This window comes from Rhamphochromis longiceps, linkage group LG19 (assembly GCF_057381845.1).
Source record: "Rhamphochromis longiceps isolate RC_006_pf linkage group LG19, R_longiceps_female_GT1.1, whole genome shotgun sequence".
Taxonomy (NCBI): Eukaryota; Metazoa; Chordata; class Actinopteri; order Cichliformes; family Cichlidae; genus Rhamphochromis; species Rhamphochromis longiceps.
Window position 1 is genome coordinate 24,277,981 of NC_140575.1, and position 16,156 is coordinate 24,294,136.

At 40.4% G+C, this 16,156-nt stretch overlaps 1 protein-coding gene across 3 annotated transcripts in view; it reads left to right on the top strand.

The window, feature by feature from the left end:
- The window catches only part of LOC146646816 (single-stranded DNA-binding protein 3), a 44,492-nt gene extending 31,753 nt beyond the window's left edge, over positions 1–12,739 (top strand). Inside the window, exons 6-18 of one of the 3 annotated variants that reach the window (XM_085391123.1) lie at positions 2,463–2,546; positions 3,684–3,743; positions 3,867–3,933; positions 4,349–4,413; positions 4,802–4,863; positions 5,111–5,156; positions 5,727–5,762; positions 5,896–5,950; positions 6,210–6,280; positions 6,687–6,765; positions 6,856–6,884; positions 7,046–7,147; positions 9,914–12,739. In XM_085391123.1, the coding sequence (XP_085247249.1) occupies positions 2,463–2,546; positions 3,684–3,743; positions 3,867–3,933; positions 4,349–4,413; positions 4,802–4,863; positions 5,111–5,156; positions 5,727–5,762; positions 5,896–5,950; positions 6,210–6,280; positions 6,687–6,765; positions 6,856–6,884; positions 7,046–7,147; positions 9,914–10,084 (927 nt within the window). In that variant the 3' untranslated portion in view covers positions 10,085–12,739. Of the gene's footprint in view, positions 1–2,462; positions 2,547–3,683; positions 3,744–3,866; positions 3,934–4,348; positions 4,414–4,801; positions 4,864–5,110; positions 5,157–5,726; positions 5,763–5,895; positions 5,951–6,209; positions 6,281–6,686; positions 6,766–6,855; positions 6,885–7,045; positions 7,148–9,631; positions 9,865–9,913 lie in introns of those variants that run through there. The other 2 variants (XM_085391122.1, XM_085391121.1) reach the window with 2 other exon arrangements.
- Positions 12,740–16,156: the final 3,417 nt, after the last annotated feature.

Below are 16,156 nucleotides of genomic sequence, written 5' to 3' on the forward strand. Positions count from 1 at the left end.
AATAAAAACAAACAGTTCAAATTTCCATCATTCTGCAAAAAGAGCAAATCTTCGCAGCTGAGACGTTTGACATTTTTGTGTTTAAAAATAATTCGCTAATAGATTATAATAGTTGTTGGTTGTTCAAATTTTCTTCTGAGATGCTGACCTCATATTAATTGGGTCAAGTGGTTTCTTTTCTTTTTTTATTACAAAGTTTCAAGGTTTTTTTCTCTCTCCATGAATTGCATTCATTAAGAGCTTTTTATCAAGGCCGCCCTTCTGCTGCCCCAGACAGATATTGGTCCGTACAATAAAGTAGACCCCATCTAATCTTGTTGTTGTTTGTTGTTAATTAGTACACCTATTTCTTACTCAAGCAAGCAGTTGGTCTGTTGTCTGTCCAGCAAACACAAGCAGTTGTATGGAATTGATGTCTGTCTCTATGCATTTGAAGAAAAAAAGAAGCGACTTTTGGTAGTCAGTTGTACAAAGCGATTGGCTCAGATTCTGTTGGTCAGCTGATTTCTTCATTTCATCTGAAAAATTATAATATTGAACTGACTGTTTAGCACTTATGGACATTTTTTAAATTTAACCGTTACATTTTAAAGCACTAGAAGTAGTTAGGACGCACGCAGGTGCGCGCCCCCCCCCCCCCGCTTGATTAAGTAAGGTCTGGAGTTGAATGTGCATTTGGTAGCTGCTCACTGGGACTTTCAGCATGAGGTCCAAAGAGATTTCGATGCAAAAAAACATAACAAAGATGGTGGAAACTTTAGGAGTGGTCTAATCAACAATATGGTGCATTCTTAAAAAGAAGGAATGCGCTGGAGAGCTTAGCAACATCAAAAGGCCTGTAAGCCCACACCACATCTAACTTCTGCTAAAATGATGGGAAGCATATGGAGAAGAAAAGGAAACTCTTACGATCTTAAGCATGCCACATCATCCGTCAAACATGGTCGAGGCAATGGTATGGACATATATGGCTGCCAGTGGAACGAGGTCACTTGTGTTTATTGCTGATGTGATTGCTGATAGCAGTAGCAGGATGAGTTGTGAAGTGTACATGGCTATAGCCCCTGCACCGAGGCAGCCTGCTGCTAAACTGGCCAGATGGCTCTTCACAGTGGGACTCTAAAATGACCCAAAATGTACAACGGAAGTAACACAAGAGCTTCCTAATCAAAGAAATGTAATGTTGCTAAATGGTTGGGTCAGTCACCGGACATCAACCCAACCCAGCATGTTTCTCATTTAGTGACGACAACTGAAGGCAGACTGACCCACAAACAAGCAGCGACTTAATGAGGCTGCAGTAAAAGGCTGGCAAAGCATTTCATGGGTGGAAACCTAACCTTTGGTCATGTCAATGCATTTGAGACTTTAGGCAGTCATTGACTGCAAGAGTTTTGTGTATCAGGTATTTAAAATCGTGCCGTTTGGTATGATTTTTTTTTTTTTTGAGAGTTTGTGTAGTTACTTTTGAGCCTAACTACAGTTTTTTTTTTCTTTCTTTTTTTTAAACAATTGCAATAATTTATTTCGACCGTAGTATTTTTGCTGAACTCCCTAGGATTATGCCAAAAGTCTACACTGAATTGCTTTGTTTTAGATCTATTATTGGGTGTGTGCAGAGATAAATTCACAAAAAATGTTGTCACTGTCCAAATACTACCAGACTCACTGAGGTAATCGGTGTGCTGTCTTTGTGTGTGTCCGGATGCCTAGGAGGGATACATGGAAAATTCCATTTACCATTAAATCAGCCAGCTTTTGTTTTCTTCGGACAACTGGAAAAGGAAAAAAACCAAAGCACTGAAAGCACTAACAGTGATGGAGCAGAAACAAGACTGTTGCATAATGACTTCTTTATTAGAGGCCGTTAACCGCGTGTCTCTGGGTGAGAAGTGGGCAATAACAATGCAGTGTTTTAGACCAGCAGAGGGGTCCCTCACAGGATCACGCGTTTTACTTTGAAGTAGGCTGACGATAAGCAGGGAAAAACTTCCAACCTGTTCTTGTTTTTGCCAGTATCATCTTTCTGGTTTGAAGTTACCTCTTGTGCCTGTCCTGCTGCTGCCTGTCCTGTTGCAGTGAGCCTTGGGCAATACTGCCCCCATGTGGATTTAGCGAATACATTTAATCCTCCAACAAGAAGGACCAAAGTATCAGAGAGATGGTTATGCTTTAAGATTTCTGTCAGCTTGTTTGAACTCAAACTCACATTGAAACTATTCCTCTATGACTTTTCATTTTATGGGTTTTTAAGGAGTAACTCTCAACTCCACGTTAAGATGCAGCTTTTCCCACTTTTGTGCTTCCTTCTACCTCAAATTAAAGACTCCCCACTGACACCCCCCCCCCCCTTCCCAACCCTCCCCATCATCTTCCTCTCATAACTTTGATTGGGTAATTCCTCCAGGTGTAAACCCACATTTTGCCCCTCCCCTTTCTGATATCGCTCTTCTTTCTTAAAGGGACCACCCGGCTCTCAGCAGTCCCCCCATGCACAGCCCCCCCCACACAACCCCAGCAACCCCATGATGGGACCCCATGGCCAGGTAAGAAGCAAATGCTTTCTCTCAAGCACCCCTCTTTTTTTCCATTCCCTCTAAATCTCCCCTCTACCCCTCACCCACACACTACCTCTTTCTTCCCATTCACTGCTCACACACCTTCTTCTTCTTCTCCCACCCTTGAGCCCTGTGAGCTCCAGTTTTGTTCAGGGTAACTCCCCGTAGATGTCGGGCCCCCTTTTTATGAAAGCCGAGCTTCCAGAGGCAGCAACGCAAGCTCCTCTTCAAGGCCCAGAATCAGCTGTCCCCGTGTGGGATGAATAATTCACTCCTTGCCCCTCCCCTGGAGCAGCTTGTGGGGGGTTGCACACTTATCTTCTCCGTCACTCTTAGCACACACACATGCTCATACCTCTCCCCTCCCCCCTGCTTACTTGTTTTAACACCTTATAAATAAAACAGGGGACAGGCATTATAAACGTCACATATACGTACAAAACACATGGGTATGCTGATGCACGTAGAACAACCAGAGGCTTGGGTTGCTACAGCCTGCCAGTTGACAAACACATATCCAGTCTTTAAAAACTTCAATCCTCAGTCATTCAGCAGTTATCCAGAACAGTAGCTACAGATGCCACTCTGGAGGTAAAGCTAGCCTTTACCCATTAACTGCGGCAGCTCAGCTCTTCATTCTTGTGGTTTCTGGTTTCCGTCTTATGTGCGAGAGAGTGTGGACACGCTTCCGCTAAGGTTTTGAACGGTGTTGTTGGCCTGAGGTGTCTCTAACTACGCCAGGCAGACCACAGGCCGAATCAGCTTACACCACAGTGAGAGCACGCGGGCTGTGCAGGGAGCTGTGTAAGCGCTGCCGTTAAGCACACACAAATGTGCATGCTGTTAGTATAAGCGGGAGATTTGAAAAATCAGAAAATAGGCTCTTATGCCAGTGTATTTTGTTGGTTTCCAAGTTACTAAGTTGATGAATCTGCACTTTTTTTCACTGCCATCTCTCATTCTCCAACACCACTGCGTTCATCTGTGTCCTCACCATCACCCCTGTTTGAGTGCGTTTGAATCTATCAATAATAGAAACTGTGTTTTCTCTGTGTCCTCCTTTGCCCTATAATTTCCACCCTCCTTTCCCTCTGTTTTTCTTTCTTCCCCTGTTCCTTACTGCAGCCTTTCATGTCACCGCGGTATCCAGGTGGACCGCGCCCCTCACTCCGAATGCCAAATCAGGTACTGAGCAGCATTTTGAATTGTGTTTATCTATTTTTTTTATTTTTTTTATTTTTTAAACACCACTGAGAATCTGTGATGCCAACATATGCCAGTGTGTTGATCAATTTTCTCTTTTCTCAGCCTCCTGGTGGTATCCCAGGATCTCAGCCTCTCCTGCCAAACAGTTTGGACCCAACAAGACCGCAAGGTAAGGCCGGTCGTAGTTACAGGTCAGAGCAGATGATGGGTCTGTAACTGAAGTTTTAGTTTGGATTTTCTTGAATCTACTTTAAAAGTGGTGATATTTTAAAATACCTTAAAAGATTTGGTCGGTAATCAAGAAGTTAAAAAAACAAACAAAACTCTGCATTGTCTTCATACTAGGGCTTTGGGGGATTTTGTATACATTCAGATTGTGTGACTATTTCTTCCTGAATAGATTGAATATGTGGGGGTGTGTCTGGCTCAGGAAGGGGTCTGTGCTGATTTTAACTGCAGATTATAGCTTCAGAGGCCCGAGTGTTGCTACCAGAGGGCTTAGAAGGAACCATTCTAAGTGGCTATGGCATTTCTTAATTCCTGTGTTGCTTTCAGTGTGTGACTCTGGGGGTCTTTTCTTGCAGGTCATCCTAACATGGGTGGACCAATGAGAATGAACCCTCCCAGAGGAATGGCCATGGGCCCACAGGTATGACAAATTGGCTGCGCAGAGGGCACGAAACTCTGATGGGAGTTAGTTTCTACATCTAGTAATTGCAATAGTGAATGAGACAGCTGTGCACTTAGGCTTGCTTTTAATGGTTATATAACTGTATGGAAGCGCCTCTTACAGGGTGAAATGTAACTTTTCTTGAATTTGTTGCTATAATTGTCATTACTCACTTATGGTGAAGACTTTTGTCTTTTGTTATCTGCCTTTGACAGTCCAGTCATGTTTTGTGTATGATGTGTGAATATAAAACAAAACACTGAAACCTGTGCACTCAACAAAATCAAATCTTTTTAAAGTTCTTGTAACTTTGCTTCGAAGCTCTAACTGTGTGTTGGATTTTTTTTTTAAACATCTTGTCTCTTAGAATTATGGAGGTATGAGGCCTCCTCCCAACTCAATGGGTGGTCCAATGCCAGGAATGAACATGTAAGTCCCATTTGCTTCATCTTCAACATACTGCTGTTCATTCGCAAGTAGTTTTAGTAGCAAGCAGAATCCAAAAAAAGGACATCAGTTAAATGTTCTTCATTAATTCCGAGGAGCTGTTGGAAAAAGGTGTCCAGAGTTTATCCTTGGATCTAGTAAACTTATATAACTCTCATATTTCCTTTATATTCCCAGTTCCCTTTATTGTTGGTTTGCTTTCTAAACTTTTCTTTTTTTTCCCCCTCAGGGGTCCCGGAGGAAGAGGGCCTTGGCCAGGTCCTAATGCTAACTCTGTGAGTTTGAAGCCCTCTGCGCATACACAATAGGTGGCAGGCAGACTTATAGCAACAAGAATAACAATAACTTGGCAATATTCAAACTCAATGCATTGTATAATAACTTGATAATGAACTCGTCTAGTTTTCCTAAACAGATTTTAATTGTTTAACATGTTTAAACAATGTTGGAGATCATTTTGAACACGGCTAATGTGGTGCATCAGTCAGTGCCGGCAAGTTTGTCCCCTAAAACCAGGTTCATCAAGTACATTTGGAGATGACTAAAGTTTAAGCAACACCAATTAAACCTCTGAGAAGAATGTGCTTTCTCATTGTTGTTCTGTGATGCTAAACCAAAGTCATGCATCTCCTTTGTTAAATACCCAAAGATAATAAACGGGTAGCTCTTGCACAAAAATCGAGGAAATTTCTGACAAAGCATTTTCACCAGCTGAAGAAAATCTCCCTGACAGACTTGCCGTTTACTGCAGGATTGTTGTATTAGTTTTAATTTTCTTGTCTAGATGAACATCTCTATCTTTCAACCTTCAGATCTGACTCTTTATTTCTTCCTCCCCCTTGCAGATAGCCTACTCCTCCTCATCTCCAGGAAACTATGTGGTGAGTTCTTATATAAAAGCATGTCTGCTGACTAGGATGCAGTGTAGGCTTTTTTTTTTTTTTTTGTATTAAAGAGTGCTTCATTTATGCTCCAATGAGTATAATTTCACAGTTGTCTTTTTTCCTTCCTCAGGGTCCTCCAGGCGGAGGAGGTCCACCTGGAACTCCCATCATGCCAAGCCCAGGTGGTGCGTCACCTAACTATGTCCCCAGCACTAACACTTGTGCATTAGAAATAGAAGTGTCTCCCATTTTCCCCTTCATCTAAAAAAAAAAAAAAAAAAAAAAAAAAAAAAAAAGCATGAGTGTGTCCACTCACAGAGTGCTGTCAGTCTGAGTGCTCTCATTATTTCATGTCCGCTTTCCTGTTTTCATATTTGATTCAGAGATTTTATATCAACCTCCTGATATCCCAAAACTGAACATTTTGTTCTCTTTTTTTCTTAGATTCAACTAATTCCAGTGAAAACATCTATACGATGATGAATCCCATTGGACCTGGAGGCAACAGACCCAATGTGAGTCTCCTATAACTTTTCTTTTTTAACAGTAATACTATACTGTTCTCTTAGAAGTTTAACTTTGCAGCCTTGCTTAATTTTTCAGATATTGCACATTGATTCTTGGCTAAAATAATGGATGCTATTGTAATGATTAAAATTACAGCCTTAACCTCAAAATATAATCCAGTTCTAATAGGGCTTATAACCACATCACTGGGCACCAGTACAATCCAGCTTTAGAAAAACCAAATGCTGCCACAGTGAGCTCAATAAGAATTGACTGGGAATGAAGTGGGGAGAATAAATTAAACAATCTCAACTTCACCTCGGGCTGAAAACATCACAATTATATCAGAGAGGTCACGGATGGAGAATCGTGTTAGTGGTTACTCATTAGATTTGTTCCACACCTTTTCACCAGTTCCCTATGGGACCTGGGCCTGATGGGCCAATGGGAGCTATGGGAGCCATGGAGCCACACCACATGAATGGATCACTAGGTGGGTTTGAACACTGATGGTTTGGTATGTATACAAACAGAAACTGCTTACAAAAACAATTGACCTGTTTATCTCCTTTTACTTCCTCAGGGTCTGGGGATATGGATGGGTTGCCAAAGGTATGTCGACATGAGATTTTCTATAAACGCTTCTTATTTGGGTATTTTTGTGAACTAAAGCACTTTTTTAGAATCTCTGCCTTCTGCACTTCAACTGTGTTGCCAATAAGAAACAATTTTTCAGTTTAACATTGATTTTTACCCCCCGTTTCTGCCTCTAGAGTTCTCCCAATAACATGGGGGGCATGAACAACCCTCCAGGGACGCCGAGAGATGACGGCGAAATGGGCGGCAACTTTTTGAACCCATTCCAAAGCGAAAGTGTGAGTAGAGCGAATGAATGACATCTCATGACCCCTTAACAGTTCTCCTTGACATCTTGACATGAACCAGTGGAAGAATGCAAGCAGAGGGTGCACCTGGTTTTTTAGAATTAATCTCAGACTGTTGAAAATGTTTTGGTAATATTTATGAAATTTGGTCCCACTTCAGTTTATTAATTCACTTTAGCTGATAGGGGTGCAACGATACACAAAATTCATGGTTCGGTTCGATACTTTGGTGTCACGGTTCGATATTTTTTCGATACAAAAAAAATGTTCATGCCTTTTTAATTTGTCATTTATTAAAATTATAAATATATATTTTAACTCAAAAGTACAGTTTTTAAATTTAACCCTAACCCTTGTGCGTGTTTTTTATTTTGACAGCGAATGCGCACCTGCGGACCACTTATGTGCAGCCCTGGTTATTTAGCTCGTCATATTGCAGCCACAGAAATTCTTTTGTCCATGAAACCATAAAGCTGCACTTTATTTTTGCCTTATAGTCTGATTTGTCATAACTTCTCCGTTTTGTGGTAAGCTTTTCTTTGGCTGTCACTTCTTCACCCTGACCTGTCTTATTTGGCTCAGCAGAACTAAAATATATATCTGTCTGTGAAGGTTCTCAGTCATCCAGGTCATCGTAGTCAAATATAAATCCTGCTGCTTTTACACACGCACTCACATAAGCTCAGCGATTCTCTGCGCGATCAACCTCTCACATGTTTAAGCTGTGGGAGATTTCACTTGTCATGTTTGCATAGTAAGCTAACAATTAATAAGACGATGTCAGAGGAATTGGTGCACAAATTATCATCACTCACAGATCAGTGCTGTCGCTCTCTATACACAGTTCGGGCGATTGCAAAGTGAAAGCAAAGAACAAGCGCAAATTCAAACGCGATTTCAATATGTCACATATTGACAGTGGCTCACCGATGCCAATGACATAATTACCCAGCTACATTTCTGAAAGAATGCAAAAGCACTGACATATATTTTTCCTTCCTACAAAAGCCCGACGGGCAGGGCAGAGATAGATTTTGGTACCCCGACTGAAAAAATCGCTAGCTCCGGGACGTCGGGCTAGCGATATTGCGAGCCCTGTATCTGATTGAGGAATCACTCATCTTTGGAAAAGAGAGTTTATTACAGAGAAATGTCTCTTTCCAAAATAAAAGCTATACTATCCGCTTCTTCTGGGCTATATTCTCAGCAGCATATTAAACAGCTGTCTAAATGACTCGGCTAAAGTTAGTAGCATGCTTGTTGTTTTTGTCTTTGCACTAGGATGATGTCAGCGTAAATGTGCAGTCATATTCGTTGTGTTCCCACTAGTGCTTTCAGGTTAATCTCGTTGAAATGACCTTAACGCCACAACACGGCAAATCTCCGTTAACGAGCTACCGCCGATTGCCCCGTGCATGGGGCTAGACGGCCAACACGTTAACGAGCTAACTGCGCTAACACACTAGTTCCCACCCATGTAATTGAGCATTGCATGGCACATCCAACATACTGTTTTACTTTAGTCCATGACTCGCTTACCTTCAGGGTCATACGTCACATGAAAACCAAAATAATTCCAAACGGCAGATCTGAATGAGGGTGGGGGAGGTGCCCTGCGCTCTTCCTTCTGACGATGCTGTCTGTGTTGAGCGCTCAGTGGATCTGCGCTCGACAGTGCAGCCTAGGCGGAGTAGTCGAACGCAGATTCACTGAGCGCTCAACACAGACAGCATTGTCAGAAGGAAAGTTGGTAAAATAAATTACAAATGTTGTATTGTTCGATACATATGCATACCGAACCGAAAGCACTGTATCGAACGGTTCAATATCGATACGAATATCGTTGCACCCCTAATATATATATATTTTAGTGGATTAATAACTTGTGTTCTGCTTGCATTGTAGCCGCTTACTAATCACATACAGTTCCCTCTGTATCAGTGATGTGATTGCAGTTGATTGACATAAATGTTTGCTGCGCTTGAGTATATGATAAATACCTGCATTTTATTTCATTTTAAAAATGTACTATATGACTAGAAGTGGCAGTATCTGTAAGCCTTGTGTTGCATAAACAACTGTAATGCTCTCTTACCTTTGGCCTGAAGAGCCACCGGGTGCACAGACTAGAACTCGAGCCAAGCCTTAATCACTCGATTCAGCTAATCAGTAGCGGGGCTGGGTATCATCTGAGTTAAACAGCTGCTGGATAAATGATCATTAAAACTCCTAAATATCTGTTTGAAAGCTAGGATTCATTTCAGTCCATACAAATCATATATGTACTATTCCCAGCCCTTATTAGACATACAGCAGAAAGTTCTGATTGCCTGAGTTAAAGCTTGGCTTCAACCATAGTCTGAGCTTCCTCTAGCTTTGCAGGGTGGGGTTTGAGCGCCCTCTGGTGTTTAAATGTTGTCAGTGACATATCCACTCATCTGTGCCCTCCTCCCCCTTCCCTCTCTCTCTTTTCAGTATTCACCCAACATGACGATGAGTGTGTGATTTTATTTTCCTTTTTTTTGTATTTTCATTTATTTCTTTCCCCCTCTTTATTTTTTGTAACCTACACCTGATTTTTTTTTTTCTTCTTCAACTGAATCCTTACTTCACCTTGGACTGGATCACTTCCCTTCCTCCGCCCACACACACCCTCTGTCCCCTCCTCAAACGGGGACCCACTACTACCCAACCCACCACCCCGTTTTTGTTTTTTTAATTTTCCCCTCTTCTCACTCGGGAACTCTACGGCCACAGCCTTCTGGGACAGCCCTTGAGCATGCTGGGACTCTAATTAAGACGGGCCCTCCCGGCGCATGTAAGCTGGCTGCGGGTGTGAATAGGAAGCAGTCACAGAGCAACAGGAAGAGCCTCCTCTCTGACTCCGGCCCCAGCCTCCCTGGCTTCCTGTCAGGGTCTAGACAATGAGCAAGGGAAGGAGGACAAATGGAGAGAAAGGGGGAGAAAGGAGACTTGAAACACAGCCCTCCCCCTAATGACACAGTGTCAGGTCTCTCAGCAGCTGCCTGGAAGCGTCTCAACCACGACTTTGGATTTTTTTGTTTTGTTTTTTTAATCATCGTCTTTTGATTTGTTGCTGTTCCTGATGGGGTTATCGGTGGGTCGGGAAGAACCGACCTTCGTGCCCCCCACATTGTTCTCCTTGTGTGTACATTTGTAACAGAGGTGTTGTGATGATCAGTGAACAGGATTTTCCTTTTTTGTGTATGTATTGTATCATTGCTATTTTTATTATTGTTATTAATGATTATTGGTATGATCATTTTAAGATTAGGTTCTAATTTTCTGTTGTTTGTAAGGGCACATTTATTATGATGAAGACAGTATACGTGCACACAAATCGGTAATTATTTGCTGTGTAACATGAGGCTCCGTGTGAGCACACTGCCCCCTGCAGGTAAGATTTTATTCCTCACGGTACTAATTGGTTCTTTGTTTTTGTTTTGTTTTTTGGAAGGTTGGCAACTTCCTTTTATAAGATCTAAAATTTTAACTTGTTGCTCAGTAACTCACACCCGAAGAAGAGTCTCCTAGGTTCCCTGCAGTAAAATGCACAGCTCTATTTATTTATGTACTTTTAATTTGTCTTATGAATCATTGTTCCTTTTTTTTTTAAGTGTTATCCCTGTTTTTTTTATTATTATTATTTCTTTCTCAACTGCAGAACTAGTAGCAACTGTGTAAATATGCAGATCCACTCAGCAGCATCTTCTTATCTCCATCATTAGACCCCCCCTCCATCCATCCCGAAAGGTGCTGACGTTATCACGAGTCCAGTTTGACCACACTCACACCGCTCCCACTAATGCTTCCCACTGTTCACTCTGTCATGTACATACGTAACATGTTAGTCTGTCTGCTGACCTGTAGTGAACACTTGGATCGTTTTCATTTGCCGATGAGGTCCCCCACACACTGTGATGTCCGTCTGCACTTTGCGGGCGCTTGCTTTCACACACCGCTCATTTTAGCTTGCAGGTGTTTTCGTTCGAATATGTGCTGTCCTTCCTCTTTTTTTACGGTTGCTTGTGGTGAAATGGCTTCTGGCCATCTGCTGATCGGATCAACGGTGTTTTTTCTTTATTTTGGAGAATGGCAGGTTAGGAAGCAGCAATGGCATTGTTCTGTTGACTGTAGCGAGTGGCCTCCCTTCCATTTGCTTCCCTATTCTCACCTCTCTAATAGGCCAGCATTGACACACAAGACACTCAGTCACACACCACCCCTCTGATATTTTTTTTTTTTTTTTTTTGGTACAACTCCATGTTTTAATTTTAATTTTTTTTTGTAAATACTGTAAAATGCATTTTGATATCATTGACATGTTTTGATATTTCAAATCACGACTTTAACAGTTGATCAGAAACGAGCTGATTTGGGCAACTGTGTATTTGTTCAGAGAAGGCCTGTCTTTTACTCAGAAATAATATGAATGACGAGAGAAACGGAAACTGGAGCTGCTAAAGACTATTATGCTATTTCACCTCATCACAGACAAACGTGAGGCTTTTACTGTGCATCGACGCTGTTGTGTCAAGCGGTCCAGCGGGACAAGGGAGGAAAAACCTTTTGTAGTCGAGCTAATTCACTGTCACACACATGTACCTGAAAAACTCAGCTTCAGATGAGATATAAGTCTTCTTCCTCTGCCTCTTTTATTGGAAATTTATTGGGGGCGAACAACCTACCTCTGTTTTTGCAAATTCATGGTCAAAAACAGAGGTAGGTTGTTTCCCCCCCCCCCCAATAAATTGGGATATTTTTTATAATTAAACTTGTGGTCTCTTGACACAACTGAATCGCAAAGGAGGGGTACAAAGGACACTGGCTCTCAATCCAAAGCACCAGGGACCAGAGTTCGTGCTTTACTATGAAGGAATTTTTTTAATCTATTTAAAAATGAGGCAAGAGAAATGTTTGAGAAAAGTAAAAATGGGGAAAAACAATAACACGTGGGACAGATTTGTTGCTAAGAAGCGGTGCAGGAAGAGGCGTTTTCCTCCCCTGTACTTTGAAATGCTGTTGTATAAAATGCAGTCCGACTTCTTTCTGTCCTGTAAGTAAAGCCGTCACAACGTTGATCATTTCTGTATTTCTATTGTGCTGATGTATAATACTGTAACATTCAGGGGTGGGGAGGGTTAAGAGAGGACTTTTGGGGGAGGGGGTGGGGAGTAAAGATTTTTTGTTTTTTTTTTTGTTTTTTGTTTTTGTTTTTTCCTGTTCAGTTCCTCATTTTTCCTCTTGATGACAAAGCAGTATTGAATATGAGGCAGTCTGTCCTTGGGGAGTTGCTTTGTATCTCATGTTAGGGTAGTTTCAGATCCTAAATGTCTTGTGTAGTAAAATAAGAGGTTCCTTCGTATGTTTCTTTATATTGTAAAGTTTCTTTAGACGAAAAAAAATATTACTTATTGGAAAAAAGGTGGGAATCTGCATTGATAATGTATTTTTTTTTTTGTTTGTTTTGTTTAATTTTCATCAAGTTGTCAGTCGTTTTTTGCCTGTGTCCCCCTTGTTGTAGATACATATTAAAAATAAATAAAATGACTTCACTCCTTTTGCCATGAATATAAATTTTTGCCTCCAACATAAATGCAAAAGTTGATTAACAGGAGTCAGTTTTCAAAAGGTTTGTGAGTTTTTTCTTTCTAAATATTTGTTTCATACAATTTATATCTCCATTGTGTTCAATACAGAATCAACAAGAGAGCTGCAGCCAGGGATTAATTTATAATTCATTATTTACAGTTTTGCAGAAATTAAAAGCAGAAACCTTAAGTAACTTAATTCTAAGAATAATCCACTTTCCCATTGTTAGTGTGTTTGAGTTATTTGTTGACTGACTATTCTTATATCTTTTTCATTGCATTTCTTTATGTTCTGCTGGTTCACGTTGTACTTCTCTGACAAAACACTAGTGTTTGAACCCAGATATTTGTGAATGGTTTCCACAGCAAGCTTTGAGTTGATTGCTTGCTCATGTTGAATGAGAATTTAAGCAGGTATCCTCTAAAGTTAAATTAGTTAATAAACCGTACTCCATCTCAGAATCACAAGTCTGAGTATACAGTAAGCTCTGTAAGCTTTTGGGCAGCAGTACAATTTTTTTTTTCCTCCTAACTTGCCTCTGAACACCACCACAGTGTTAAATCAAACAATCAAAATGCAACTCAATTGCTGTTTTTCAGCTTTGAGTCATGGGGTCTAACAAAAGTGTTTCATTAATTGTTTAGGGATTTTTCAGAGGCTGTGTCTGTATCTAACTGAAAGTTTTGAGGGGAGGTGGAGCCTGTCCCAGCTGTCATACACCCTGGACAGTTTGTTAAAGGCTTAACACAGAGACCAAACCACTATTCATGCTAACATTCACACCTACAACATACATTTAGAGTCACCACTAGACAACATGCATATCTGGATTGTGGGGTGGAAGCTGGAGTATCTGAAGAAAATTAAAGCACTTAAAACATGTCTTATTGGGTTACGATCAGGTAACTGAGTTGGCGATTGAAGAATATCCCATTTACTTTCATTATCCAAGTGTTGTAGCCCTGCACACTTCAGAATTTATCCTGTGACTTCTATCAAAAGTCACACCATCAATAAAAACTCCTTGTTCCACTGGCAGACATATGTGTCTATACCATTGCCTTGACCATGTTTGATGGATGATGTGCGGTGCTTAAGATAGATCGTAAGTATTTCCTTTTCTTATCATCATGCAGTATGCTTCAAATCCTCTGCTCTGTTTATTTATTTATTTATTTATTTAGGACAGTGCATGTTAATGAACATAAATGTAAAAAAAAAAATTACATGAATGTAAACATACCAGATAATAGCCAAGGGCTAATTTCCATCTGTTGTCCTTAAGCATAAAAATAGACATAATAATTCATAAAAATTCATCATTCATTCATAATAAAAACTCCATCACCAAACTTACACATACACACCATTCTGTTCCCAAATAAAACATTAAAACTATACAACTTATACATGATCACACACTTGATTTGTCCATAACCAGTTTTTAACCTTTGCCTTAAACAAATTGAATGTCGAGCATTCTCTAATGGGTTGAGGAAGACTGTTCCACAGATGGCCACCCTGGACAGAAAGGACGTTCTGCCCAAATGCTGTCCGTCTGTGGGGTATAAACAAGTCTCCTCGGATTGTAGCTCGAGTGGTCCTGTCTGAGATTTCTTTATGCCTAATGAACTGCTTTAGTGGTGGTGGAGCAAGGGAGTGTAAGACTTTATATATTAAACTCACTCTTTTAAGTTTCACTAAGTTATTGAAGTTCAGTAATTTATGTTTTTTTAACACATGACAGTGGTGGTGGGAAGTCGGTTTTTTGTCAAGTAGTTTTAAACTTCTTTTATAAATGTTTTCAATAGTTTTAAGTGTTGTTGGACAAGCAAGTGACCAGGACGTCAAACAATAGTCCATATGAGAGATGATCATTGAGTAAAAATAAGTTTTTGCAACATTCATATTTAAATTATTACGTATATGATTAAAATTTCGATTATTAAATTTAAGTACCTGGGACACTTTATTTATGTGACTCTTGAAGGATAATGTTGGGTCTAGAATGACCCCAAGATATTTAAATTCTGGAGCTAATTCAAGCTCTACTCCATCCAGGAATATGTTTGACTGCTTCAAGTTTAAGGGGCGTTTTGAAAAATACATACCGACAGTTTTTGAGGTGTTCAACATTAGGCATGAGTCCTCCAGCCAGCTATGTATTAATGCTAAAGCAGCTGTAAGATCTTTTTCCACCTGCTGGACACTATTTGCTTGCGTATATATAACTGCATCATCTGCATACATTTGAGTAAATATATTTGGACAGACTTCAAGTAAGTTATTGATAAAAAGAGAGAACAATAAGGGCCCAAGAACAGATCCTTGAGGAACCCCTGTATCACAGTCTAAATATGGAGATTTAACCCCATCCAACACCACACACTGTTTCCTGTGTGAGAGATATGAGGCAAACCACTGAAGAGCCTGACTGGAGATATTAAACCGAGTCAATCTGGATAACAATATCTGATGGTTTACAGAGTCGAAAGCCTTCCTCAGATCTAAAAATACAGCTCCAACACAGGGACTCTTGTCCAGCAAGCTCTTCAAGTTCTCCACTAACATACACAGGGCAGTATCTGTGGAGTGGTGTGCCCGAAAGCCAAACTGCAATGGATGTAATGAGGGTTGGGTGTTTTCTAGGTGAGCAGTGAGGAGTTTAATAACCACCCACTTCTCAGCTATTTTAGATACGACCGGGAGTATGCTTATGGGGCGATAATTAGCCATGTCAGTCTTCACACCTGCTTTGAAAATTGGTGTAACTGCAGCAATTTTCCAATCTGTTGGGACAATGGAGTGTTTGAAAGACATATTCAAAACATGAGTTGTTGGACGTACAAGAAAATCCATATGTTCCTTTAGGAAGTTTGTGTTAATACCATATACATCAAGTGCTTTTGATTGTTTTAAACCTGTAATTAGTTTAGCAACTTCAGTGTCTGAAATATGAGTGATGGTGAACAAATTTTGACCAACATCATTCACATTATCAGAGCATATGACTGAGTCAAAGCTCTGACTGATCTCCTTAACAGATGAAATAAAGAAAGTGTTTAAGTTACTGGCAATAGATAGAGGCTCTCTAACAATAGAATTATTTACATAAAGTTCAATTGTGTTTTTACTTTTGTTTGAATGACGGCCAAGTAATTTATTTAAGTGTTGCCAGATAATTTTACCATTACCTTTGGCTCTTTCAATTATATTTATAGCATTTTTTGCTTTGGCCTGTCTCAAACTTCTTGTTTGAGACAGTTCCTTCTCCAAACTTTTCTCTTCCCATGATTATACAGTAGAGGCTAAAACTAGTCCAAGTACTGGTGAACCTAACTTGTAAAAATGACGCTGGGACCATTATCCTTCAAATATAATATGGTC